At 42.4% G+C, this 26,697-nt stretch overlaps 1 protein-coding gene across 1 annotated transcript in view; it reads left to right on the top strand.

Moving 5' to 3' along the window:
* The window catches only part of RXFP2 (relaxin family peptide receptor 2), a 557,968-nt gene that overhangs the window by 388,877 nt on the left and 142,394 nt on the right, over nt 1–26,697 (top strand). Inside the window, exons 4-5 of the mRNA XM_040426154.1 lie at nt 2,724–2,829; nt 16,486–16,557. Coding sequence (XP_040282088.1) covers nt 2,724–2,829; nt 16,486–16,557 — 178 coding nt within the window. The remainder of the gene's footprint in view (nt 1–2,723; nt 2,830–16,485; nt 16,558–26,697) is intronic.

Here is a 26,697-nt window from a genome sequence, read left to right as displayed (position 1 = left end):
TTTTTCTCACAAAGTCTCCCTTTCCGCTAACTTGGGACAAAAATTTCAATCTTTCATGGACTCAATATGCCCCTCACGGAATACCTTGGGGTGTCTTCTTTCCGAAATGGGGTCACATGTGGGGTATTTATACTGCCCTGGCATTCTAGGGGCCCTAAAGCGTGAGAAGAAGTCTGGAATATAAATGTCTAAAAAATTTTACGCATTTGGATTCCGTGAGGGGTATGGTGAGTTCATGTGAGATTTTATTTTTTGACACAAGTTAGTGGAATATGAGACTTTGTAAGAAAAAAATAATAAATTCCGCTAACTTGGGCCAAAAAAATGTCTGAATGGAGCCTTACAGGGGGGTGATCAATGACAGGGGGGTGATCAATGACAGGGGGGTGATCAATGACAGGGGGGTGATCAATGACAGGGGGGTGATCAGGGAGTCTATATGGGGTGATCACCCCCCTGTCATTGATCACCCCCCTATAAGGCTCCATTCAGATGTCCGTATGTGTTTTGCAGATCCGATCCATGTATCCGTGGATCCGTAAAAATCATACGGACATCTGAATGCAGCCTGACAGGGGGGGTGATCAATGACAGGGGGGGTGATCAATGACAGGGGGGGTGATCAATGACAGGGGGGTGATCAGGGAGTCTATATGGGGTGATCACCACAGTCATTGATCACGCCCCTGTAAGGCTCCATTCAGATGTCCGTATGCGTTTTGCGGATCCGATCCATCTATCAGTGGATCCGTAAAAATCATGCGGACATCTGAATGGAGCTTTACAGGGGTGTGATCAATGACAGGGGGGTAATCAATGACAGGGGGGTGATCAGGGAGTCTATATGGGGTGATCACCACAGTCATTGATCACGCCCCTGTAAGGCTTCATTCAGACGTCCGGATGCGTTTTGCGGATCCGATCCATCTATCAGTGGATCCGTAAAAATCATGCGGACATCTGAATGGAGCTTTACAGGGGTGTGATCAATGACAGGGGGGTAATCAATGACAGGGGGGTGATCAGGGAGTCTATATGGGGTGATCAGGGGCTAATAAGGGGTTAATAAGTGACGGGGGGTGTAGTGTAGTGTAGTGGTGCTTGGTGCTACTTTACTGAGCTGCCTGTGTCCTCTGGTGGTCGATCCAAACAAAGGGGACCATCAGAGGACCAGGTAGCAGGTATATTAGACGCTGTTATCAAAACAGCGTCTAATATACCTGTTAGGGGTTAAAAAAAAATCACATCTCCAGCCTGCGCGCGTTCACAGGAAATCCCGGCTCGCGTGAGATGACGCATATATGCGTGACTCTGCGCAGGGCTGCCACCTCCGGATTGCGAATCTGCGTTAGGCGGTCCGGGGGTGGTTAAAGGCTCTCTACACCTTCTGAGGCATTTTTCTTAATGATTGCATTTTATTTATTTTTGGCTAAAAATCATATTTTTAATTGGCCTTTGTTAAAAATATTGAGCCATTCTGCCACAAAGGGTTAACTGTTTTTCTAACTGTGTGACTGGTACTTTCACTTTGTGCCAGTCATCTAATAAACTTTACCTCTACTACTAAGAGGTCATAAACACTTATTTAAGCCACATTCTTATCAGTAAGATAAGAACTTAGCTATAATGAGAGTTTATAATGTCGGGGAACACAACCATTGCATGGAAATAACACAATATAACTGTGAGAAACATTGGTAATTACCCATGATGAGCGAAGTACCCGAGGCAAAAGTAATGCCTATGCCCCTATGTCCCTACAAGCACAGTTATATTGTGCTATTTACATGCAATGGTTGTGTGGTTTGTGGGTTTACCATAGGGCCATTACATATGATCTGGTGACTGGATACTATTCTGACAGACCACTGGTCGCCCCAAACCACCTGCATGCAGTTGTATCTCCACTGTATGTTCATTGACTTATTTACTGTGGGCATTTTGTTGATGTATTTCGCATCAGTGTCTATTGCAGCTAGTAGCTGTGGTCATTTGCAGCCCCCTTTTTATACACACTTTGATATGCGGACCATTTGACCTACTTTGTGTAATTTTTTGACTGGACACGGTTCCGGCCTCATATTGGTCCCTATTCATCGTGTGTATATTTCAGTTGTACCATCAACTATTATCTTTTTGCACAGTGATAGTTTCACGTATTCACACTGTGCATTGTGGGGGCGATTTATACATGTTTTACCCAGGGATATTTACATCATTATTATATTCAGCTTAGTACCTGTGCGATTCCCTCTATCAGGGGTATCAGGAGTGAGGAGATTCAGATATCTCCTTCCTCCCCTTTTGTTTTCACCTTGTCTAACAATTTTTTGTATTAATAAAGATTTATTATATATTACATGAGTATATTTTGGTATCATTCATGGGGGCTATTGGGTTGGTTCGGGTAGGTGTTGCATCACACAGCCAGACAAACAGTTAACTCTTTGTGACAGAACGGCTGAATGTTTTTTTTTAATAAAGACCAATTAAAATAATAATTTTGAGCCCAAAATAAGTCAAATGCAATCATAAAAAAAAAAATTGTCCCCTTGTACATAGCCTTTAAATGCTTGTGATATACTACCCTACCTTACCCAATCTATTAAATAATCGTACTGTAGATATTAAGTTGCATGTTATGATACAAGTCGATTTCTATGTTTGTTTTGTACCTTTCAGTGGACCGTTTAGTGAATATGATTACTGTCAATTGTTTCTAGGTCTCACCCAGTTCCCAGACATTTGTGAGTGCAAAGACACTGAGCTCGAGTGTGTAGAGGCCAATTTACAAGCAGTCCCGTACGTGTCAAGCAATGTAACACTTTTGTAAGTAGACACCTGCATTCCTGTCATTTTCCTGCTTGCTTTTATCTGAATAATTCATCTGTGACAACCCCATTATGTACTGAATCATCACATTGGACATCCGTCTCCCCTCCACTCACTGTCTCTCCTCCCAAGTGCATGCACATAAATACATTTCAGGCAGGTCTGTACTCTAGTCCAAGTTCTGGACAATTAAAATGGATCTCTAGATGTCACATTAGACCTGTCGCTAGTAGTGATGAGCGGCAGGGGCAATATTCGAATTTGCGATATTTTGCAAATAATTTGTAGAATATTCATCATATATTCTTGAATTCGAGAATTACGCTATTATTTTCTTGATTGCAAAAATCAGCAATGTAATATACGCATAATTTGCGAGCAATACAGGAGTGGGTCACTTTTGCTACATTTTCCAAGCTGCTAGAAGTTTCCTGAGACTGGAGAAAATGGTTGGTATGGCAGAACATTAAAAATGGCTTTATATGCAGATAGAGTGCTCCAATATATTCGTGATTGTGCTAATCGGCATTAATGATGCGAATATTTTGGCGCAATACGTGAAACTTCACATTTTAGCAGGTCTGACCACATATTAGTGATTGGTGCACTATGTATTGTTGTTACATCACAGCATTATGTCTGTAGCATGTATGTATGGACAGCAGAACCTATCACACTGCCTAACACCCTGCACTGGAATCAGCTACACTATATCAGGATCTAACCTACACTGACTATCTCCCACTGACTATCTGTATTATATATATAAGCTATCTAACTATCTATCTAATGTAATGAGTGGAAAGCACAGAGCACAGCAATGTCACTGCTCTCTCTCAGAACTTTAAAAAACTTTAGAAAATGGCTGCTGGGGAGGTTCTTATATACCATAGTAAGGGGTAGGCAATAGTGATGGACGAACATCGTCCGGGACGGTTCGCGAATGCGATCGCGTGAACGCAATCAAATATTCGCGAACCGCAAGCTCGCGGTGGGCCCCATTCACTTTAATGGCAGGCGAACCTGAAAAAGCTCATATTTGCAGCCACCAAATACTTAGTCGAAGTGCACAAATTGTCCGACAAAATGGACAGTGACATACCAGGGGGGGATCAATGACAAAAATTCCAACAAAAAATATGTATCTTAATCAGGGGACATTTTTATCCATCTTAAAGGGAAATTCTCTGACATGTGCCCTGTTGGAGCCTAGAACATTTTTATTTTAGGCCACAGGAGTACGGGCCTTAAAAATTAGGCATTCATCTGACATAAAATAAATTCTGATTATGTGGCTTGAGGTACATTATGCGGTCAATGGATACAAATTTTACTGTAAGCCACTGGACCACAGGCCCCAAACATTAGGCATTCACCGGACAGAAAAGATCAAGTGATTATGTGGCCGGAGATATATTACACGGTCAATGGATATCAATTTTACTGCAGGCCAGTACAAATACAGGTCAAATACATATGTTTAAAAGAATGAAAAATAAAAAATTGGATTAAAAAGATGGCTAACGAAATCCCCCATCTTGAATAAACCCCAAATTATAATAGGTGAAATTCGATAACACGTGGTCGTCACAGGTGTTGAATTTCTCCGAGGCCCCAACTATTAAGCATTCACCGTACAGAAAAGAACAAGTATGTGGCTGGAGGTAGATTACACTGTCATTGGATATCAATTTTATAGCAGCAAAACCGCAAACAAATGCTGCACTACCCAAATGCACTATATGGAAAGTATTTTATTGGTATATCACACCCCTGCTTCAATCGGGGGCAAATGGTAAATCACACCAGTAGAAATTATTTGTTCCAATGTCGTTTATCAGTATCTGTAGCTGCGATATCGCAGCAAAACCGCAAACAAATGCCGCATTACCTAAATGCACTATATAGAAAGTATATTATTGGTATATAACACCCCTGCCTCAATCAGTTTTTTTGGGGGGTAACTGGTATATCACACCAGTAGAAATTATTGGTTCCAATAGCGTTTGGCACTCTGTGTGGCTGCAGTATCACAGCAGAACCGCACACAACTGCTGCACAATACAAATGCACTATAATATACTTTCTATGTTAGAAAGTATATTATAAGTATATCGCACTCCTCTTTATATCACGCCTATCGATAGCACACCTATACCAGTCCTTAAAAGCACTTTTGTGGCCCTATTAGCTAGCGTTTGGTGTCTCTAACAGTCTGTCCCTGCTCCACACAGCAACGTCTCCCTACAATGGCAAAAGAGTGAATGTAAAATGGCGTCCAGATCAGGTTTATTTATAAGGTAGGGGGTATGTCCATGTGCTGAAACATCTCAATTGGCTGTCCTGTACCACCTGATGGATGTGTCATTGGTCAAAGTTCTTCACAATGTAAAAGAATATGGCGCCGGCAGACATCGCCATATGTTCACCCATTCAGCGAAACGACCGCCAGGCGAACCGCAAGGCCATCTCTAGTAGGCAACTTTCCTATTGGTTGTTAGGGATGTTGCTAAGCTCAGGCAAAGACATTGCAGCCTTCTCATTGGCCCACAAGCAAGAAGCAGGGAGCGATGATGGGTTCAGATGAAAAAAAAAATCTAAAATATTAGAAAATATTAATATATATCACTATATTCTAAATATTCGCGAATTCTCGAAGTGCCGATATTTGCGATTAATATTCACGATTCGAATATTCGTGCCCAACACTAGTCACCTTCAAAAAAAATTACAATGAAATACATTTTAAATATGTTCACAGAACATTGCATTAACACCTAGAGTCAGAATATGATTTCAGGACAGCATTGCTGAGGGCCTTTCAGTCTTGGTATATATACGTGTACATGACATTTTCACAGTGGGAATATTTCTGCAAATTTTTCAAGAAAATAAATTGCCCATTACTTTTAACTTGCAGTATCAAGCTGAGATGGATAACGCTGTAATTTTTGATATGGGACATCAAAGAGATTGAGGAGCCTAAAGCCTGGGTTCTCAACCTGTGGAAGTCTGTGCACTTGTTAATTTCATTATAAAGAAAGCTTATGGAGAATTTTTTTCACCAGTCACTATCTTCCCTGCTAAACTGAATACCAAGGATAGTAGAGGTCCTACAGACGATGCATGCAGTTACCTGATTTTACAATGAGACCCCCAATGTCATTTCCGCTGTCAATGCAAATTATGGCTGTAAGATTTTCATGTAGAGTGTTGTCTGCGTTGATTTATATTACTACATACAGTAATTGTTTATCCAGTTTAACTTTACCACCATGCAAACCAAACAAATGCTTGGGGCCCCGGAGATCAGGGGCCCCCATGTAGGCCACAAGTGGTTGGCTAAAAAAAAAAGCTTGTACAGCTGATTGAGCTGCACAGGAGTCCGGGGGAGGCACTTCCCAGCTGTGGAGCAGTAGTAGAAGTGCCCAGGCTGCACCGCAAAGTTGGGATTGGGACTTAGAAGGCTGTTGGGGACAGAGTTTAGCCAGAGCTTAGAACTGCGTCTGAGCAGAGACAATTACAAGACACATGTGGTACCGACAAGTGAAACTGCAGCGAGCCCCTGAGGAGTCCATGCACAGGATGGGAGCCGCAGTGGCCCTGATGAGATGTGCCACAGTGTACTCCCTCAGGCCGTTGCTCCCCGGGGTTCGATGCAGTGAAAAGGTGATAAGAAGGAATCAGGCAGACATAGACCTCATGCACACGGCCGTTGCTTCTTTTGAGCAATTTTGACAGAAGGAGCTATCAGATTTGCTAGGTTCTGAGCTGTTCTAAAAATGAAGGTTGGTGCTTTGGGGATTGTCTCACCTAACAATTTCTCCTGTTTTAGGATAAAACAGGATAAATTGATAGGTGAGAGAATCCCGAAAGCACCAACCTTCCTTTCTAGAAGAGCTCAGAACTAGAGATGAGCGAACTTCTGTTTTAAGTTCGGCGTCTAAAGTTCGGCTTCCGGTTAGCGGAGGATCCCGATATGGATTCCGAATTCCGTTGTGGTCCGTGGTAGTGGAATCAATAATGGTTATTATTGATTCCGCTACCACGGACCACAACGGAATTCGGAATCCATATCGGGATCCTCCGCTAACCGGAAGCCGAACTTTAGACGCCGAACTTAAAACAGAAGTTCACTCATCTCTGCTCAGAACCTAGCAAATCTGATAGCTCCTTCTGTCAAAATTGCTCAAAAGAAAAATAATATAAAGAAAAAATGGAATGAAGACGGGTTTTTTTCCCTGTAAAATGTGTAAAAACTGTAGGGTGACCAAACAGTATAATCCCGTTCTGGATATAGGAGATGATCTATCCACCCACACAATCAAAAATTACATCACGTGTGACACAAAGGGGGTTATATATTTTATTAAATGCCCCTGTCAGAAAATTTATGTGGGTAGGACTAAACGCCAGTTGAGGACTAGAATTAATGAACATATCAATAACATCAATAAAAAATTTGATGGACATGGACACCCATTGTCCAAGCATTATACAGAATGTCACGGTAGTTCTTTTGTAGGCTCATTGTTTGGCGGCATTGAAAGGGTTAAAGTAGATGTGAGGGGTGGGAATTATATTGAGCAAATGTCACGCTGCGAAAGCAAGTGGATTTTCAGATTAAACAGCTTGGTGCCAAAGGGTCTTAATCGGGAGATCGAACTATTTGCATTTAACTAAAGGTACAGACCCAATGTAATAACTGTCTAGGATGATCCACAGTAAATGGTAGTGTGTCCCTATTAATCTAAGTAAACACTGCAGGAATTTCTATGGGAACAGGAAGGCTATTTAACCCATAGGACTTGTAACATGAATCATCCCTGACAAAGGAACCCGTAGGTTCAGAAACGCGTTGGACGGAAATTTGTCCTTTGGAGGCACCCAGAGCGAGGTTGTGACGTCACATGAAGACGCTCCTGGACTCATCCCTGCAGGCTCCTCTACACGTGCGCTTGCTACCGGCCAGAGCAGTGTGCGAGGTGTGAGTTAGAGCAAGAAGCATTCTGCTAGATCTGTACAGCGCTGCTTGGAACAACAGGACCACACTACTGAACGATCACCAACTAATACAGGTAGTGATACTGCCAACAGCTATTAGTAAATATCATTGTATGTCCTAATTAGAGCCCTGTATATTTGTATGTATTATCCTTTTATTCTCACTATGCCAGCGCCGGTATTATACCAGCAGGTTTATCTATTAGCACTCTAGAATAGTCATTCTCTTACTCTTGATTTCCCTTTGCTAACAGCAATAAGCTAGAACTTGTGGCTATAAGTGTCCACTTGTGTGATGCAGCGTTTTGAGTGTGCCTGCCCTGAACTGTGATGATGGGTGTCTTAACTTGTTATCCCTTCACCTCCAGCAGATTCTGTATAGCTGTAGTACTGATCACTCTGCTGAATTTGTATGCTGTAGTTTACAAAACAAAACTTCTGTGGCCTGGGACCCTGCAGTCTCTCTGGCGTAGCGGTCCTCACCGTCAAGCTGATCTCTAGTCCCAAAGTCCCTTGGAGTGGGAGCAGAGACGTTCTCCCTCCAGACTTGCTAACTCTCACACTCTCTAGAACTCCCCCATCCTGGCAGGAAGCAGGGCCGACCCACTCCTGCATTCCTAATGCCAACCATGCCTTATTATTGCTCAAGCATATGTCAGATGCATAAACCCTAATATGACATTAATATAAAACATAACAAGCGATGGCAGATATCTCCAGGTCTGGGGTACTGCAAAATAAGATAGCAGTCCTGCAAGCTTACAAGCTATAAGGAATACTGAATACATACAAAAGGTCAGCGAATAGACTAGGCTGCTCTAGACATATCAGGGGGAGTTGGTAGTAATCTCTTAGGGTAATCTCTCATGAAGAAATAGACTTTTGATATATCATTGAAACATACATCATCTCATAGTTTATCTTATACAAAGCCTTTTAACAATTTATACTTTTTCTTTCTTTTATGTTATGGAGTGAAGTGTGTAAATTGTTCACATCTTCCTTCTTCCTGAATTGCAGAACAGATATTATAGGAACACTTAGGCCTAGTTCACGCTACAGTAATCTCCCTCTGTGTGCTATCTTGACTGCTCCTGGACAGCGCACGGACACACTAAAGTAAATGGTGCAATTCAGAAGTCTGTTTTTATCATTTCGCTGTTGGTCTGTGTGGTGAGAATAGCAGCATGCCCATTATTGCTTATTTCCTTTAAAGACTGAATGGGTCTGGAGGGGAAATAGACATTCCCAGGCACCACCTGGATGTCTAGATATGTCTGTGTTTTACAAAGAGAAATTGGAAAAGGCCATCTACGGTAAATCAGGCCTCAACCTAAAAGTTGCATGATAAAAAAAACAGAACTTACACTTCCCCACAAAGTTTCTTAGCCTGCAGGATTTTCTTTGTGTTCCTCAAACAAGCAGTCTTGTAGAAATCCTGCAGGAAACACAGGGCTTAATTGACCTCTCTCATTCTGGTGTGGCACATGGATAAGGGGGTACCGTAGGTCTTAGACAAGGGGTGGGGTGTAACAATTTTTTCCACCTTTTCAGACAAGGCTTCTGCAGCTAGTCAGAGGATAGTGTGGAGCTCACGGTACGCAGAAATATTATTTTTATTTGCAATAAGAGACACACTGGGACCAATGGAGAGAAGGCGATTGAAAGGGTTGTTTCATTTCGCCGATTCACTAAAATAGGGGTTATAAAAAACAATGGAGCGCAGCACCAATTGGCTGTTTCCATAAGCTCAGCCACCTGAGGCCAGTGCTTAGTCCCATCTCGCATCTTCAAAGGAGATTTTTTATTAATTTATTTTATTTTATTGGAATTGTTTTGTTCCTTTTAATGTTCTAATTAGAGAACAAGTGTTTCCTTTTCTTTTTACTCATAGAACAACATTTCTCAGTGAACGCTCTGACTAATTATTTTCTATAGAGTTTTTGTGTTTCGCAAAATAATGAATGACCTTTCAGCACCATGGTCAGCGACGTTGACACTTGGGACGTAATAATAGGGATGCGTATATAGGCAGTAACTGTGATGAAAAGGTTTGTTCTCTCCATTGGAACAAATCGAAGTTGCAAAAACCTTAAAAAATAGTGTATGTTAGCATAAATTGAAGAGATTAGATGTCACTCGGGTCAGTTTCATACAAGCGAATTAGGGCTCTTTCACACCTGCGTTATTGTCTTCCGGCATAGAGTTCCGTCGTCGGGACTCTATGCCGGAAGAATACTGATCAGGATTATCCTAATGCATTCTGAATGGAGAGTAATCCGTTCAGGATGCATCAGGATGTCTTCAGTTCCGGTACGGAACGTTTTTTGGCCGGAGAAAATACCGCAGCATGCTGCGCTTTTTGCTCCGGCCAAAAATCCTGAACACTTGCCGCAAGGCCGGATCCGGGATCAATGCCCATTGAAAGGCATTGATCCGGATCCGGCCTTAAGCTAAACGTCGTTTCGGCGCATTGCCGGACCCGACGTTTAGCTTTTTCTGAATAGTTACCATGGCTACCGGGACGCTAAAGTCCTGACAGCCATGGTAAGTGTAGCGGGGAGCAGGGGAGCAGCATACTTACCGTCCGTGCGGCTCCCCGGGCGCTCCAGAGTGACGTCAGGGCGCCCCAAGCGCATGGATCACGTGATCACATGGATCACGTCATCCATGCGCATGGGGCGCTCTGACGTCATTCTGGAGCGCCCGGGGAGCCGCACGGACTGTAAGTATACCGCTCCCCCGCTCCCCGCTCCTACTATGGCAACCAGGACTTTAATAGCGTCCTGGGTGCCATAGTAACACTGAAAGCATTTGGAAGACGGTTCCGTCTTCAAATGCTTTCAGTACACTTGCGTTGTTACGGATCCGGCAGGCACCTCCGGCAACGGAAGTGCATGCCGGATCCCAACAACGCAAGTGTGAAAGAGGCATACGAGACGCAAAATCCAGGTCCAACCACCTACTGTAGGTCCATGTGATGCTGGTAGACCCACAGTCAGGCTGGGTATTGCAGTTATTATACAGGCACAGAAATTAGCTCGTATTACTCTCATGTGGAACTAGCTTTAGTAAGAGCAGAATTATTCAACAGATAATTTATTAAATCCATTGAAATATAAAGTGCTTATTTAATGAAGAACAGATGGGTGGGGGTAACATCAGATGATATGTGATGACATGGAAGACCTGATCTACCATGTTCAAAATTATTAGCGAATTTGGTTGATTTTTGTCATATATAATACTGTAAATATAATAAATGAATGCATTAGATTTTTATTTTTTTCTGTTATGGAGGTAAGAAGGGGCATACCGAAATCTCATAGGGTCCCATAGCAAATTTGAGTATGGGCCCCCCTGTCCCACTCAGTTTTCCATTGATACTGTAAATCTCCAAAATACACCTCACAGCTTCCCTTCAAATATTACAAAATTGGCTCTTGTAGCTACCACTAGGGGGAGCTCAGTGCTTAGGAATTTTCAGTTACTGGCAGATGCATGAATATGCTGTGCTCTCATGTCGGGAGGAGAGGAAGTTCAGTGCCAGGCCCCTCTTCCCCCCAGGTTCTGTACCAGACACGTGGTCTGCCTCCTTTGAAGGTGCACCATTGGTGGTAAGTCTCTATGGAACCATAAAGAGATTTTCCAGTTTTTGTCAGCATCCTTTAAAAGATTATTTATGAAAGTATCTGTAATTTAGCAATGTATTTCTTTTACTTTTATTCCTCCTATCTTATATTTTGGGCTGTGGACCATGTCCATGCAACTCTTTCTTATTTCCTGTGATGTCATGTCCATGGGTTTGTCAAAGCAGCAATGGGGGAGTGTCTATGTAAATAGCTGGTGGGAGGGGCTATAAGCCAACTGGGGGTTGTAGGGGTGATGCTGGAGCTGTGGCAGAGAAAAGAGAAATGCATCATGGGTTTGGTTGGATACAGCAACAGGAAGTTCTACATGCAGGAAGGAAACAAACAAACCAGAGGGATGTGTTTACATGGTGAAAATGGGTCAGGAGAGTTCAAACTGGAAAAAAACATGAGGAAGATATTTATGAGGTAAGCAACTACATAGGGATATCTGTTATACACTATAGCAATATACCCTATAATCACAGAGGAATGAGATATAATCAGTCACTGTGCCTGCTCATCAATAGTGTTCACCATGTGAAGTCCTCTTACAATGGTTGGAAAAGTAGGAACAGGCAATTTTCATAATGTATTCAAATTTTTATACTTGTTGACAGAACTTTAGGAATACCAGTATATCCAACATGTTTTACTGTTCTCTATGGGCCTGTATTAGCTGTAATAGGGCCATGTAAATGAACCCTCACACAAAATCTGCCTACACTGCTAATTCTCCCTTAAAATAATAAAACTATTTCTCAAATTTGCCACAAAAATGTTTTTGCAATATCTATGATTCAAAGGAGTGGAACAAGATTCTGGAGGAGCTTTATCAACACCAGAGTTTTCTACACTGGTCTTTATGGTTGATTCTGTGTCATCATATGTATTTATTACCATATCCTGCAGAATGTATACATTGATTTTCTATGAAACTGTTGTATACATGTAATGTGCCTGGTCCACCAGCAGATGGCAGCAATATTGGCAGAGCTAGTTTATCCTGAAATGGAGCCTTTTTGGTCCATCCCAGCTCTCTATAGAGAGGGAGGAGTTTTAGTTTAGTTAGTAAAAGTCAGTCTACCCTACCCCTTCAAGGGGAAAGGTTGAGTTTGAGCCAGCAGAGCACTGCCTGCTCTGCTGGGCCCTCAGGCCTAAGCTGAGTGCCTACAGAGTTAAGAGTAAAGACTCCCTGAATAAAGATAACAACAAAGATAAGAATACAGATAAAGATACAGAGCCAGACTACAGAAAGTAAAGTCCAGCAGAGAGCAAAAGGAAAAGTTCCTATTTAATCCTGACAGATGTACAGTAGCAGAGCTGAATGTGTTTGCCTTCCAAAAGTTAGGATACTTTTACACTAGCGTTTCTGTTTTCCGGCATAGAGCTCCGTCACAGGGGCTCTATACCAGAAAAGAACTGATCAGGCATATCCCCATGCATCCTGAACGGAGAGTAATCCATTCAGGATGCATCAGGATGCCTTCAGTTCAGTCGTTTTGACTGATCAGGCAAAAGAGAAAACCGCAGCATGCTACGGTTTTATCTCAGGCGAAAAAAACTGAAGACTTGCCTGAATGCTGGCATTTTTCCCCATAGTAATGTATTAGTGCCGGATCCGGCATTCAAAATACTGGAATGGCGGATCCGTCCTTCCGGCCTGCGCATGCGCAGACTGGTAGAAATGTGAAAAAAGATCCGTATGACAAGCGGAGAGACGGATCCGTTCTTGCAATGCATTTGTGAGATGGATCCGCATCCGGATCCGTCTCACAAATGCTTTCAGTCACATCAGCGGATCCGGCGGGCAGAACTGCCCACCAGATCACACTGCCGCAAGTGTGAAAGTAGCCTTAAGCTAAAATCTGCTGATGATCAAGAGAAAGTTGGAAGCTTGTTTTTGAACCAAGTTCATTCGAGTAAAGCTGTTAATTACATCAACACAAGTCCGGACTCAATTTATTCCATCCTCACCACCATTCAACTACAGTGGACGGCTATGATAGGGGGTTTCAGGATATCCAGGTAGGAGCACAGGGACGAGTGCAAAGCTGCACCTGAAGGGGCTCTATAGGCAACCCTATATACCACTCTGGCATTCATACACCTGGGTCCCACCATCACCTTCTACATAGAGGGATTTATTCCCTCGTTGCTGAAATGCAACTGGCATCACTTTCCCTTTAAGGGACCCCAAGTGGTAAAAAAACACCACCACTACCCGCCTACTGCACATCCTCTGTCAGTCCATGTGCCTAAAATGAAATCTACGCCAGCTCGTAGCTGGCTTACATTTCAGTCATCATTTACACCTGAAAACTGTTCGATTCCGCAGTGTGTGACAAAGGCATTCCATAAGCCACCTATGGTGTCTATTTAAGGGACCAGATTTTGGATATAGGCTCTGTGCACATTGCGTCTAAGCTTTCTGTTGGTGATAAGTTTGTATAATACATCTCAGATGGAAGAAACTAATGTACTGTATTTTTCATTTTATAAGATGCAATTTTCCACCCCCAAAGTGTGTGTGGGGCGGGGGGGGGAGTAGATGTGTCTTATAAAGCAAACATGCCCAGAAACATGGCCGGCACATTGCAGGCTGATATCCAGAGGTGCACCTTCAGCGTTAATAATATGAGACGGCGGCCTCTAGGAGGAGGTGTGGGGCAGGCGGCAATCATTGAAGCTGAATGCCGCCAGTCCTGCGCTCTGCAGCCGTGTCCCACTCCAAGAGAGAGGAGAGAGATCCCCCTCTGCACTGCTGCCCTTTATGTCGAGCTGATTTGATTGGTGCAGAGCACGGCGGAAACTGCTGCTCCACCATCTTCACCAATCAATTTTTAGTCAGTTGTCCGGCCACTCGGCACTGCTGTAAGATAAAGAAGGAAGGAGTGTTACTGGCCCTCCGGCGCCCGAGTCAGCACTGCTTTCCCCTGGTACTCCTGGTGAGTGACAGCCTGGATATGAAGAAGGGGAGCTCAAGGGCCGACCTGGACAAATATGTATTACATATGGCTATAACTCCCCCTCATCCATAGGATCACACCCATGTATTGCAGTACATGGGAGCATTCTTAAGGATGAGGGGGGTTATAGTCACATTTAATATAAATACTATCTAGGAATTGTACCATAATTGACCTGTGTGTAAATTAAATGTGACCATAAGCCCCTCATCTATAGGAATACACCCATGCACTGCAGTACATGGGTGCATTCCTATGGATGAGGGGGTTTCTAAGACTTCAGTCAATTACAGTACACTGGACAATATTTATATTATATGACTTTAACCCCCCCTAATCCATAGGTATGCACCCATGTACTGCACATATTTTAGCATACCTTTTTTTATTATTTTCCTCCTACAAAACCTGGGGTGCGTCTTATCATCAGTTGCGTCTTATAAGGCGAAAAATATGGTATATCACTGTATAGACATACATGGCATAAGTCACCTGTAGAATCTTGTTGTGCAAAAATGCATATATTGTACAGTCTGCTGTGTATGTGAAGGTTCCCTTTCATCCAGGTCATGGTATATCAGTAGAAATAAGTCACAGCACCTGGACTTGTATCTTTTCTTGAAGAAATTATGCTAGTCATCCAAGTGGCTTTCTCAATTAGAATGAATGTATGAAAAATCTCCAGCATAAATACTGGTGGCTCGTGCTACAGTCATGGAAATAAGAATTTGACTGCATTTGCATGACTAAGCTATTAGGTGTGATTAAACTGCCTCTTACAATGTTATTATAACACCTCTCCCAAGGCAGTTTAATCAAACTTAATAGCAAATGCAATCAACATCTTACCGCCATGACTGAAGCATGAGTCATCAGTATTTATGACGGAGATTTCTTGTACAAGCCATTCTAATTGAGAAAAACAGTTGGATGACTAGCGAAATGTCTTTAAGAAAAAAAGAAAAAAACAAGTCCAGTTGCTCCGACTTATTACTGTTCATACAGTCTTCTGTGCTTTCCAATACAGTATAAAAAAGGTATGTCAACACATACCAGAACATTATTTTGGCCTCTGTCAGGTGAGTGGATCCGTATGGATATGATTAAGAGCCTTTCCCAGCATGTATATCCCAGCATTCAGCTCTAGGGGACTGCTAGACATAGCTTTGTACAAGGGCTTGGATATCTCTGGCAGTTCCATAGAGTTGAATGTAGCAATACTGAGCATGTGTGACGGCCACTCCATTCAATATAGGAAACATGGGCCCCCATTCTTGTGACTGTCAGGGCCCCAGCAGTTAGTCCTCTGACAATCCGGCACTTATCTCCTATTTTTTGGATAGGGTATAAATGTCATTGAACCACAGTTGACCACTTCAGGTCTAATCTTAACCAATATGTGTTTAAGATGAATACATGCTACTTACTGTACATACATCTCTTTTCCTAGTTGTGGTCCATTTCTTATATCAGTGAAGCCCCGTCATATTGTTCGTCAAGCCTTTGCTTTCATGGGTGCAGTGGCATTGGCCTGGCAGAAAGGCGCTATTTATACCTTCGGATCCCATTATAGTCAAAAGCGATCCGGCAGTGCCCAGCAGTGTGTGACGGTGTCCGGCTATGCCAGATATGGTAATTCCAGTAGTCTATTACTCTGCCGGCAAGGACTATAGAATGATTAAACAGAGATGTGAATGTAGCCTTAAGTGCATTTCTCAATACAGTGCCCTTAAAAGAGCTGTCTGTTTCAATGATTTGTGTGTCCATGGCACGGTCAGAATAGACACTCTGGAAGTAAATTATGGATACTGTCTATGAGCAACAGCAAGCAGTGATCTTGACAACTGTTTAGAGAAATAACGGAAAGGTGTTGGAGTATGCACATTTCATTAATTCAAGGAGCTAAAAGAAAGAGACATAGTAGACACATAGTAATAGAAGGGGGGAGATGGATCAAAAGGTGACTTTACAGGATGGAGATAACCAACAAATACAACATTTATTGAAAAATTATTTTGCAATATAAATATATATTTTTTTTCTTATTTCAGATCACTCAAAGGAAACAATATACATTCACTTCCAGATAATGCCTTCATAAATTATAAAGACTTGACAAATCTGTGAGTACAAAATGTTAAAATTATAAGTGTTGGTAAATTCATTATTTAAAAGGACATGTCCATAAAAAAAAAATTATCACCTATTAACCACATACAGTACAGACCAAAAGTTTGGACACACCTTCTCATTCAAAGAGTTTTCCTTATTTTCATGACTATAAAAATTGTAGATTCACACTTAAGGCATCAAAACTATGAATTAACACATGTGGAATTATATACATAACAAACAAGTGTGAAATAACTGAAAATATGTCATATTCTAGGTTCTTCAAAGTAGCCACCTTTTGCTTTGATTACTGCTTTGCACACTCTTGGCATTCTCTTGATGAGCTTCAAGAGGTAGTCCCCTGAAATGGTTTTCACTTCACAGGTGTGCCCTGTCAGGTTTAGGTTACATTCACACGTCAGTATTTTTCTATATCCCGATTTTCGGTCCGTTTTTTGCGGATCCGTTGTTCCTGAAAATGTTTCTGTATGTCATCCGTATGTCATCCGTTTTTTGCGGATCCGCAAAAAAACGGAAACTTATAAATTTCAATAAGCAAATAAAGTTGTTTGGATTTCTTTGAAAAAAAAAAAAAAAAAAGTGAATAAAAGTTTATAAAATAAAAATTAAATGTCCAGGAACGGAATCCGCATAAAACGGATGACATACGTAATGACATACGAATATCTTCAGTTTTTTGCGGATCCATTGACTTTGTATTATACCATGATCCGATTTTTGCGGAAAAGAATAGGACAGGTTTTATATTTTTTCGGACATGGGGAACGGAACAACGGAAACGGACAGCACACATTGTGCTGTCCAATTTTTTTCCAAGACCCATTGAAAATGAATGGGTACAGAACTGGTCCAGATCTGTTCCGCATAAAACGGAACAGATCAGGAAAGAAAAAACGGACGTGTGAATGGACCCTTAATAAGTGGGATTTCTTGCATTATAAATGGGGTTGGGACCATCATTTGCATTGAGGAGAAGTCAGGTGGATACACAGCTGATAGTCCTACTGAATAGACTGTTAGAATTTGTATTATGGCAAGAAAAAAGCAGCTAAGTAAAGAAAAACGAGTGGCCATCATTACTTTAAGAAATGAAGGTCAGTCAGTCAGCCGAAAAATTAGGAAAACTTTGAAAGTAAGGGCTATTTGACCATGAAGGAGAGTGATGGGATGCTGCACCAGATGACCTGGCCTCCATAGTCACCGGACCTGAACCCATTCGAGATGGTTTGGGGTGAGCTGGACCGCAGAGTGAAGGCAAAAGGGCCAACAAGTGCTAAGCATCTCTGGGAACTCCTTCAATACTGTTAGAAGACCATTTCAGGGGACTACCTCTTAAAGCTCATCAAGAGAATGCCAAGAGTGTGCAAAGCAGTAATCAAAGCAAAAGGTGGCTACTTTGAAGAACCTAGAATATGACATATTTTCAGTTGTTTCACACTTGTTTGTTATGTATATAATTCCACATGTGTTAATTCATAGTTTTGCTGCCTTCATAGTCATGAAAATAAAGAAAATTCTTTGAATGAGAAGGTGTGTCCAAACTTTTGGTCTGTACTGTATATATGAACACACAGAGAAGGCAGCACTCCAAAAAGAATCAAAGTTTTATTCACCCAATGTCAGCTGACATTGGGTGAATAAAACTGATTCTTTTTGGAGTGCTGCCTTCTCTGTGTCCATCTAGGATTTGGTGAGGACTTGGATTCTGCCTCTTTGGAGGCTCTCTCAGTCAGACCATCACTCCGACCACAGAGAGTCCCTCTGTAGTTACTTATTTAGAGCATTACACATTACACTGACGTGCAGTGTTCTTTTGTGGATATCGTTCTCTAGGTCTATTAATAAAACAATATATCATACTGTTATCCCAATTCTGCATCTACTATTATCATGAGAAATATCCTTCAACTAACATCTGCCCCTCACAGCAGCAGTAAATTGACAATGGATAACATCTCTATATAAGAGGCCTTATCATTTGTGCTGACTGTTACAGAAAGACAATATTTTATATTTAATTCCAAACTACATAGCACTGACAAAATGAAAAAGAAAAAACAGCCAAATAAAACATGTTTTCTATGTACGGTATATTGATTTAAAAAACGCCTTTCTGATTGAAGTTTCCCTTGAAATGTCAAATTCATTAAAATGTATATATGCTCTAATGACAATATTACTGTTTATACTGTATATCTAAAAAAGAACATTTTAATTGTACTGTGCTAGTTGAAGGGGGTTATTCCACAACTAATGTAGAAACAGGTTCTTTCTAACAAAACTAGAACCAGCCCTGTACCTCACATACCTCTAGAGATACCCCCGTCATTGCTCCAGTTGCTCTGTTAGATTTATTTCAAGTTGGCAGCTCAGGGGCATGTACTTTCTTAGGGAGCGTGTATACAGCTGATGCCTGGCCCTGTCAGTCAAAGTGGAGATAATGCGGCAGTTGCAGAGAGAGCAGAGCCTCTAGGTGTACCGGCAGCTCCCCTGTTGCTCCTAGAGGCTCATTTGCATATAATAAAGCATCATTTTCTCAGCAATGCGGGCACATATGAACATGGGACCAACACAGATGCCTTCAGCTGCCAAGCGCACATGTAACAGGTCAGCCAGTGTCATAGGGACAAATCTGCTGACAGATGTCCTTTACAGAAATATTTAACTTGCTTCCCTCTATGTATTTCAATTTTTAGTTTGTTACATAAAATATCAGTCCGTTCTTCTAAACGGAATCAGCATTTTGATTATGAGAAGAACAACAATTAATCAGCAACCAGCTAAACTTACAAATCAGGGTGTCACAAGTATTAGGATAACAATTTATGATTTACCAGTAACACCATATTGATTGAATGGTCACATGTTGTTAAAGAGGTTTTCCCACTTTTTTTTAACTAATGACCTATCCTCAAGATAGGTCCCCAGTATCTGATCGGTGGGGATCCAACACCCGGGACCCACACCAATCAGCTGTTTGAGCAAGCTCCATTGAGTGCCGTGGCCTCCTCGCAGTTTACCAAGCACAGCGCTGTATATTGTATAGTGGCTGTGCTTGGTACTGCAGCTCAGCTCCATTCACTTGACTGGGGCTGAGCTGTGCCTTTGAAACATGACAGAGGAACACGACATCATTGGCCTACAAAAAGCTTTGAGAAGCCAGCGGCGCTACTGCTAGTGTTGGTGCCTTCTCAAACAGCTGATTGGCGGGGGTCCCGGGTGTCAGACCAGATACTGATGACCTATCCAGAAAATAGGTCATCAGTATACAAAAAAGTTAAAAAAAACTCTTTAATGTCTGTCAGAAACCAGCACAAAGATGATTCACATTTTTGTGGCTAAATTTCTTCTTTATTGATGAACATCATTCAGAAAAGAAAGCAAGAGATTTGTTGAGGATTGCCTTTTATACCCCCATTGGAGGTATATGTCAGAGGTATGCCATGCCCGGTACATTCACTTTAATGGTTCATAAAGAGTTTAAAGGATTCATCTGCTTTCTGACTTTTCGCCAAACAGAATATTCAGTCAGAAAAGTCAAAAGGGGGGGGGGGGTTAGCTCCTTCTGAGATGTCTGCACTTTAGAGGAGCTTCATGGTGAAAGGAAGAAGGAGCAGGGAGCCTCCAAAACATCTAGCTGACTTCTTCATGACAGAGGAGAGAGGAGAGAGCTGGGAGACTGGATTCATCCAGCAGCAGTGGCTCACCAGCAGCTTCTACACAGGAGGGAGGAAAACAAAGCATGCAACAAAAAAAAACCTCTAATACTAATAGACCTGACCATGCCAACCACAAAACTCCTAGAAGCGTCTCTGTGAGCTCAGCATACTGTTTATTACAGCATGAAACAGTGGATGAAGATGATGAGGCAGCACAGTCAGACCAGCTAAACAATAAGCAAGAATGGAAAACATGTCAGCCTCTGGTTCTGAGGTAGGAAAGGTCTGTTTCTCTCCCCCCTCATACTATGGGAGTCTTTGCCCATATTCCCACCTCTAATGAGGTTATCAAAGTGGACCTTATGAAGGAGATGCTCTTAGAAGACATCACTAAAATGTGTAGCAATCTTTCAGCAAAAATAGAGGAACTGGGAGACAGGGTAGATCATATTGAAAACTAAATGGCGGAATACGTTGGAGCACATAACACATTAGTTGACGCATATCACTCCTTGGACGATGACGTTACAAACATTAAAGCAAAGATAGCCGACTTAGAAGATTGCTCCAGAAGACATAATGTCAAGTTCAGAGGGATTCCTGAAGCAATCCCCCCCAGTGGTCTGCCTAAATATGTTCAGAATATACTGTAAACCCTTCTCCCAGAGGCGACACCCTTAGATCTAAAAGTGGACAGGCCACACAGACTCCCTAAACCTAACTCTATATCTGAAAACAAACCTAGAGATGTCCTAGCCCGCATCCACTTTTACCACATTAAAGAAAAAATGATGCCACTAAGCCAGTTCTACTTTACACCAGTTTGATAAATGACCCCCAAAGTATATATAAGATTAGAGAAATATATAATGGGATAGGAACCTGCTAAATCGCCACCGGACTTACCTTTGCCTAAATAAAGTTGCCCCGTGCCCATGAAGCAATGTAAACAGAGTGCCAGTATCCATAGCCTTTCCCAGAACATGAATGGCCTATAAGTCTCCTCAAACCGATTAAAGCGATCTCTCCCCAAAGAGATTTACTGTAGTACCCTCCAAATCCTGACTTCTAATGCTCATGTGCTGAAAGCAGCACTCTCTTTGAAAGTTTATGCACACCAGTGCTTTGTTTATGGGCACCCAGGGGGCAACTCCGTGTGGGCGAAGGCAAGTCAAGAGGTGATTTAATAGGTTGGGTATGTCAGTACACACTAGTAATTTAGATACAAAGCAGACAACCCCTTTAAAATCTCCAGGGCCATGTTTTCATGGAAAAGACTGACTCAAATAATATAGTAATACTTCCATACAGAGCTTAAAATGCTGCTACACTGTGACAAATAACAGTTATACACTATATGGTGCTTGGATGTTACAGTCATATCCTGCACAGAGTCTGGCATCCAGGGTATGGATAAACTTTCCCAGTGCATGGTGAATTCCAGAACTAACTTGAATAGAAAAGAATTAAACTTGGAGACAGTTCTGTAAAAACTTTTTCCCCAGCCAGAAGTTCCCTATTATTGCTTATTAGTCATGCTGAATGGTTTCCAATAGCTTAATCTTCTACATGGGACTACTGTAATACAGACACATTTTTAATGTTTTATGAAGGGATGTTAGACTATGACTTTAGTCTATTCAGTCTGCGCTGTGCCTCTCCTCTTTCAGGGACTCCATACAGCGCTACAAGTGAACAGACTATGGGCCAGATTTATCATTAGCTCAAGTCAGAATAATGGAGTGAAAAAGTCGCAAAAAAATGCGCAAACGCTAAAACTGCGCACAAATTTGCGACTTTTTTCTGCTCTGCACTATGCTCGCCAGTTTTCTGAAAGTGGATGTGTTTACTTATGTAAATGAATCTCTAGACAGATTTACTATTGGGACTATTTAACCACCTCCGGACCGCCTAACGCAGATTCGCGTTCCGGAGGTGGCAGCCCTGCGCTCAGCGACGCATATACACGTCATCTCGCGATGGCCGAGATTTCCTGGGAACGCGCGCACACAGGCGCGCGCGCTCACAGGAACGGAAGGTAAGAGAGTGGATCTCCAGCCTGCCAGCGGCGATCGTTCGCTGGCAGGCTGGAGATGTGATTTTTTTAACCCCTAACAGGTATATTAGACGCTATTTTGATAACAGCGTCTAATATACCTGCTACCTGGTCCTCTGGTGGTCCCCTTTGTTTGGATCGACCACCAGAGGACACAGGCAGCTCAGTAATATGTTGCACCAAGCACCACTACACTACACCCCCCCCCCTGTCACTTATTAACCCCTTATTCACCCTTGATCACCCTTGATCACCCCTGATCACCCCATATAGACTCCCTGATCACCCCCCTGTCATTGATTACCCCCCTGTCATTGATCACCCCCCTGTAAGGCTCCATTCAGATGTCCGCATGATTTTTACGGATCCACTGATAGATGGATCGGATCCGCAAAACGCATACGGACGTCTGAATGGAGCCTTACAGGGGCGTGATCAATGACTGTGGTGATCACCCCATATAGACTCCCTGATCACCCCCCTGTCATTGATTAACCCCCTGTCATTGATCACCCCCCTGTAAAGCTCCATTCAGATGTCCGCATGATTTTTACGGATCCACTGATAGATGGATCGGATCCGCAAAACGCATACGGACGTCTGAATGGAGCCTTACAGGGGCGTGATCAATGACTGTGGTGATCACCCCATATAGACTCCCTGATCACCCCCCTGTCATTGATTACCCCCCTGTCATTGATCACCCCCCTGTAAAGCTCCATTCAGATGTCCGCATGATTTTTACGGATCCACTGATAGATGGATCGGATCCGCAAAACACATACAGGCGTCTCCCTGGAGCCTTCCAGGGGGGTGATCACCCCATATAGACTCCCTGATCACCCCCCTGTCATTGATCACCCCCCTGTCATTGATCACCCCCCTGTCATTGATCACCCCTCTGTAAGGCTCCATTCAGACATTTTTTTTGGCCCAAGTTAGCGGAAATTATTATTTTTTTCTTACAAAGTCTCATATTCCACTAACTTGTGTCAAAAAATTAAATATCACATGAACTCCTCATACCCCTCACGGAATCCAAATGCGTAAAATTTTTTAGACATTTATATTCCAGACTTCTTCTCACGCTTTAGGGCCCCTAGAATGCCAGGGCAGTATAAATACCCCACATGTGACCCCATTTCGGAAAGAAGACACCCCCGGGTATTCCGTGAGGGGCATATTGAGTCCATGAAAGATTGAAATTTTTGTCCCAAGTTAGCGGAAAGGGAGACTTTGTGAGAAAAAAATAAATAAAATCAATTTCCGCTAACTTGTGCCAAAAAAAAAAAATTTCGCCATGCCCCTCATTGAATACCTTGGGGTGTCTTCTTTCCAAAATGGGGTCACATGTGGGGTATTTATACTGCCCTGGCATTTTAGGGGCCCTAAAGCGTAAGAAGAAGTCTGGGATCCAAATGTCTAAAAATGCCCTCATAGAAGGAATGTGGGCCCCTTTGCGCATCTAGGCTGCAAAAAAGTGTCACACATCAGGTATCGCCGTACTCAGGAGAAGTTGGGCAATGTGTTTTGGGGTGTCATTTTACATATACCCATGCTGGGTGAGATAAATATCTTGGTCAAATGCCAACTTTGTATAAAAAAATGGGAAAAGTTGTCTGTTGCCGAGATATTTCTCTCACCCAGCATGAGTATATGTAAAAAGACACCCCAAAACACATTGCCCAACTTCTCCTGAATACGGCGATACCACATGTGTGACACTTTTTTGCAGCCTAGGTGGGCAAAGGGGCCCACATTCCAAAGAGCACCTTTAGGATTTCACAGGTCATTTACCTACTTACCACACATTAGGACCCCTGGAAAATGCCAGGGCAGTATAACTACCCCACAAGTGACCCCATTTTGGAAAGAAGACACCCCAAGGTATTCCGTGAGGGGCATGGCGAGTTCCTAGAATTTAATATTTTTTGTCACAAGTTAGCGGAAAATGATGATTTATTTTTTATTTATTTTTTTCCTTACAAAGTCTCATATTCCACTAACTTGTGACAAAAAATAAAAACTTCCATGAACTCACTATGCCCATCACGAAATACCTTGGGGTGTCTTCTTTCCAAAATGGGGTCACTTGTGGGGTAGTTATACTGCCCTGGCATTCTAGGGGCCCAAATGTGTGGTAAGAAGTTTGAAATCAAAATGTGTAAAAAATGACCGGTGAAATCTGAAAGGTGCTCTTTGGAATATGGGCCCCTTTGCCCACCTAGGCTGCAAAAAAGTGTCACACATGTGGTATCTCCGTACTCAGGAGAAGTTGGGGAATGTGTTTTGGGGTGTCATTTTACATATACCCATGCTGGGTGAGAGAAATATCTTGGCAAAAGACAACTTTTCCCATTTTTTTATACAAAGTTGGCATTTGACCAAGATATTTATCTCACCCAGCATGGGTATATGTAAAATGACACCCCAAAACACATTCCCCAACTTCTCCTGAATACGGAGATACCAGATGTGTGACACTTTTTTGCAGCCTAGGTGGGCAAAGGGGCCCAAATTCCAAAGAGCACCTTTCGGATTTCACAGGTCATTTTTTACAGAATTTGATTTCAAACTCCTTACCACACATTTGGGCCCCTAGAATGCCAGGGCAGTATAACTACCCCACAAGTGACCCCATTTTGTAAAGGCAACAAAAAATGTATGGTAGGACAGCACCACTTACTTGAAAACATTCAAGAGACTTTGCGGCGGTGCTCGTGGCGTCAGGTCTCGGCCTCAGAGACCCCCAATATACCAGCAAAGATGAAGAAGGTCACGGCACTCCAGAAGCAAATTCATTGTGTTTTAATCCACCAAATGTACAGCAGCAACGTTTCGACAACAGTCTTTTTCAAGCTACATACAAGTTTATAAGTGACTCATATTACATATATATAAGGGTACTAATTCATACCAATTAATCAGTGGGTGTGCTACCACCAATAGACCCGCCTCCTCTCAGGTACAAATAATGATACAATTAATTCAGTATAACCATCACAGTATAAGTTAATATAAGGCTTACCAAGCGTTCATACTTGGGCTATTGATCCGTGGTGTGTCCATGATGAGCGGCGTCTTCCGCATGTGACTGCGGCTGCGCGAGCGTTAGTACAGAATTCTCATACATCACATGTCCAACTATACAATCATGTGTTCAATGACGCTACTTCCGGTCACCTGACAAATGACGCACCTAAGCGTCTAATCATTGTCATAGTAACCCCAGGTCCTCCATAATGAATATGTCTTTTCCTGCGATTCTCTTTATCCAGCATTATGTCCAGTCTATATAACTATATGACTAGATGCCGGTCACCACGGGCACACCAAACAAAGGATCATATTGTTTAAGGAAAGTATGATTTCGTTCCACAATGACGCTACTCCCGGTCACCTGACAGATGACGCGCCTAAGCGTCTAATTACTGTCATAGTAACCCCAGGTCCTACAGAAAGAGTATGTCTATTCCCGCGATTCTCCATATCCAGCATTATCTCCAGTCTGTGTAACTACATACTTAGATGCCGATCACCATAGGCACACAAACCGAAGAATGCTACTATTTAAGGAAGATATAGTTTCGTTCCACAATGTCATAGGAGCCAATCTTGAGCAGGATGTATGACACCTCGATCATATCAACAACACGGTTCAGTATTTACCTGGATATGCGAAAGACGGACTGGTATAATGTCACGTATAGACATAAAGGGGAGCCCTTTCATACATGTTCGGAGCTGATCAGTAGATAAGTCCACAAATGAGCTCAAAAGATGGCATATAGGGGAAATCCCGTGTATCACACGGTATAGAGTAAACAGACCCCTACACCCCATGGAGTGAATTTCCAGGATCTATTGGTGTGTTATACTCTCAATATGTTAAAGAATGCATTTGATCGACGGATATTGGTCCCACACCTATTGTCTCCCTCAGTAAAAAGGAGAGACAACCAGTGTGTGTCCTTGCCCGGTCTGGGCCCCACCAACACGTGGGAGACCCCTACCACGCTAATCCCCAGTAACTCCTATTAATTTAATCTTTTGCATTCTATGTAGAAATCACCCCACGCCTCCAAAGCTCAACTTAGTCCACATATACAGATCAGCCCCCCAGATGAATAATCAGGGCTAAAAAACCACCCGTCATGCATGTTAGTCACTACCGTCCTGCATATCCAGTAAATTGAATCAGAACCTGCCACACAATTCGTGCGATGGTAAAGATGAACCTGCTGGACGGCTCCCAGGTCACTGTTCCCAAAACACCTTAGTCCATCCCTCGCCCGTTTCCCGCATGGCAGCCTTATCTAAAAGTGATAAACAAAGGGAAGAGAAAAAAAGAAGGAAGAATAAAATCTGTTAATGATCTCGATATAATATCGGGTACTGGCACTTAATATATAAAA

This window comes from Bufo bufo, chromosome 3, assembly GCF_905171765.1.
Source record: "Bufo bufo chromosome 3, aBufBuf1.1, whole genome shotgun sequence".
Classification (NCBI taxonomy): domain Eukaryota; kingdom Metazoa; phylum Chordata; class Amphibia; order Anura; family Bufonidae; genus Bufo; species Bufo bufo.
The sequence above is the reverse complement of the archived record's forward strand: the minus strand, read 5'-3'. Positions and strand labels throughout refer to the sequence as shown.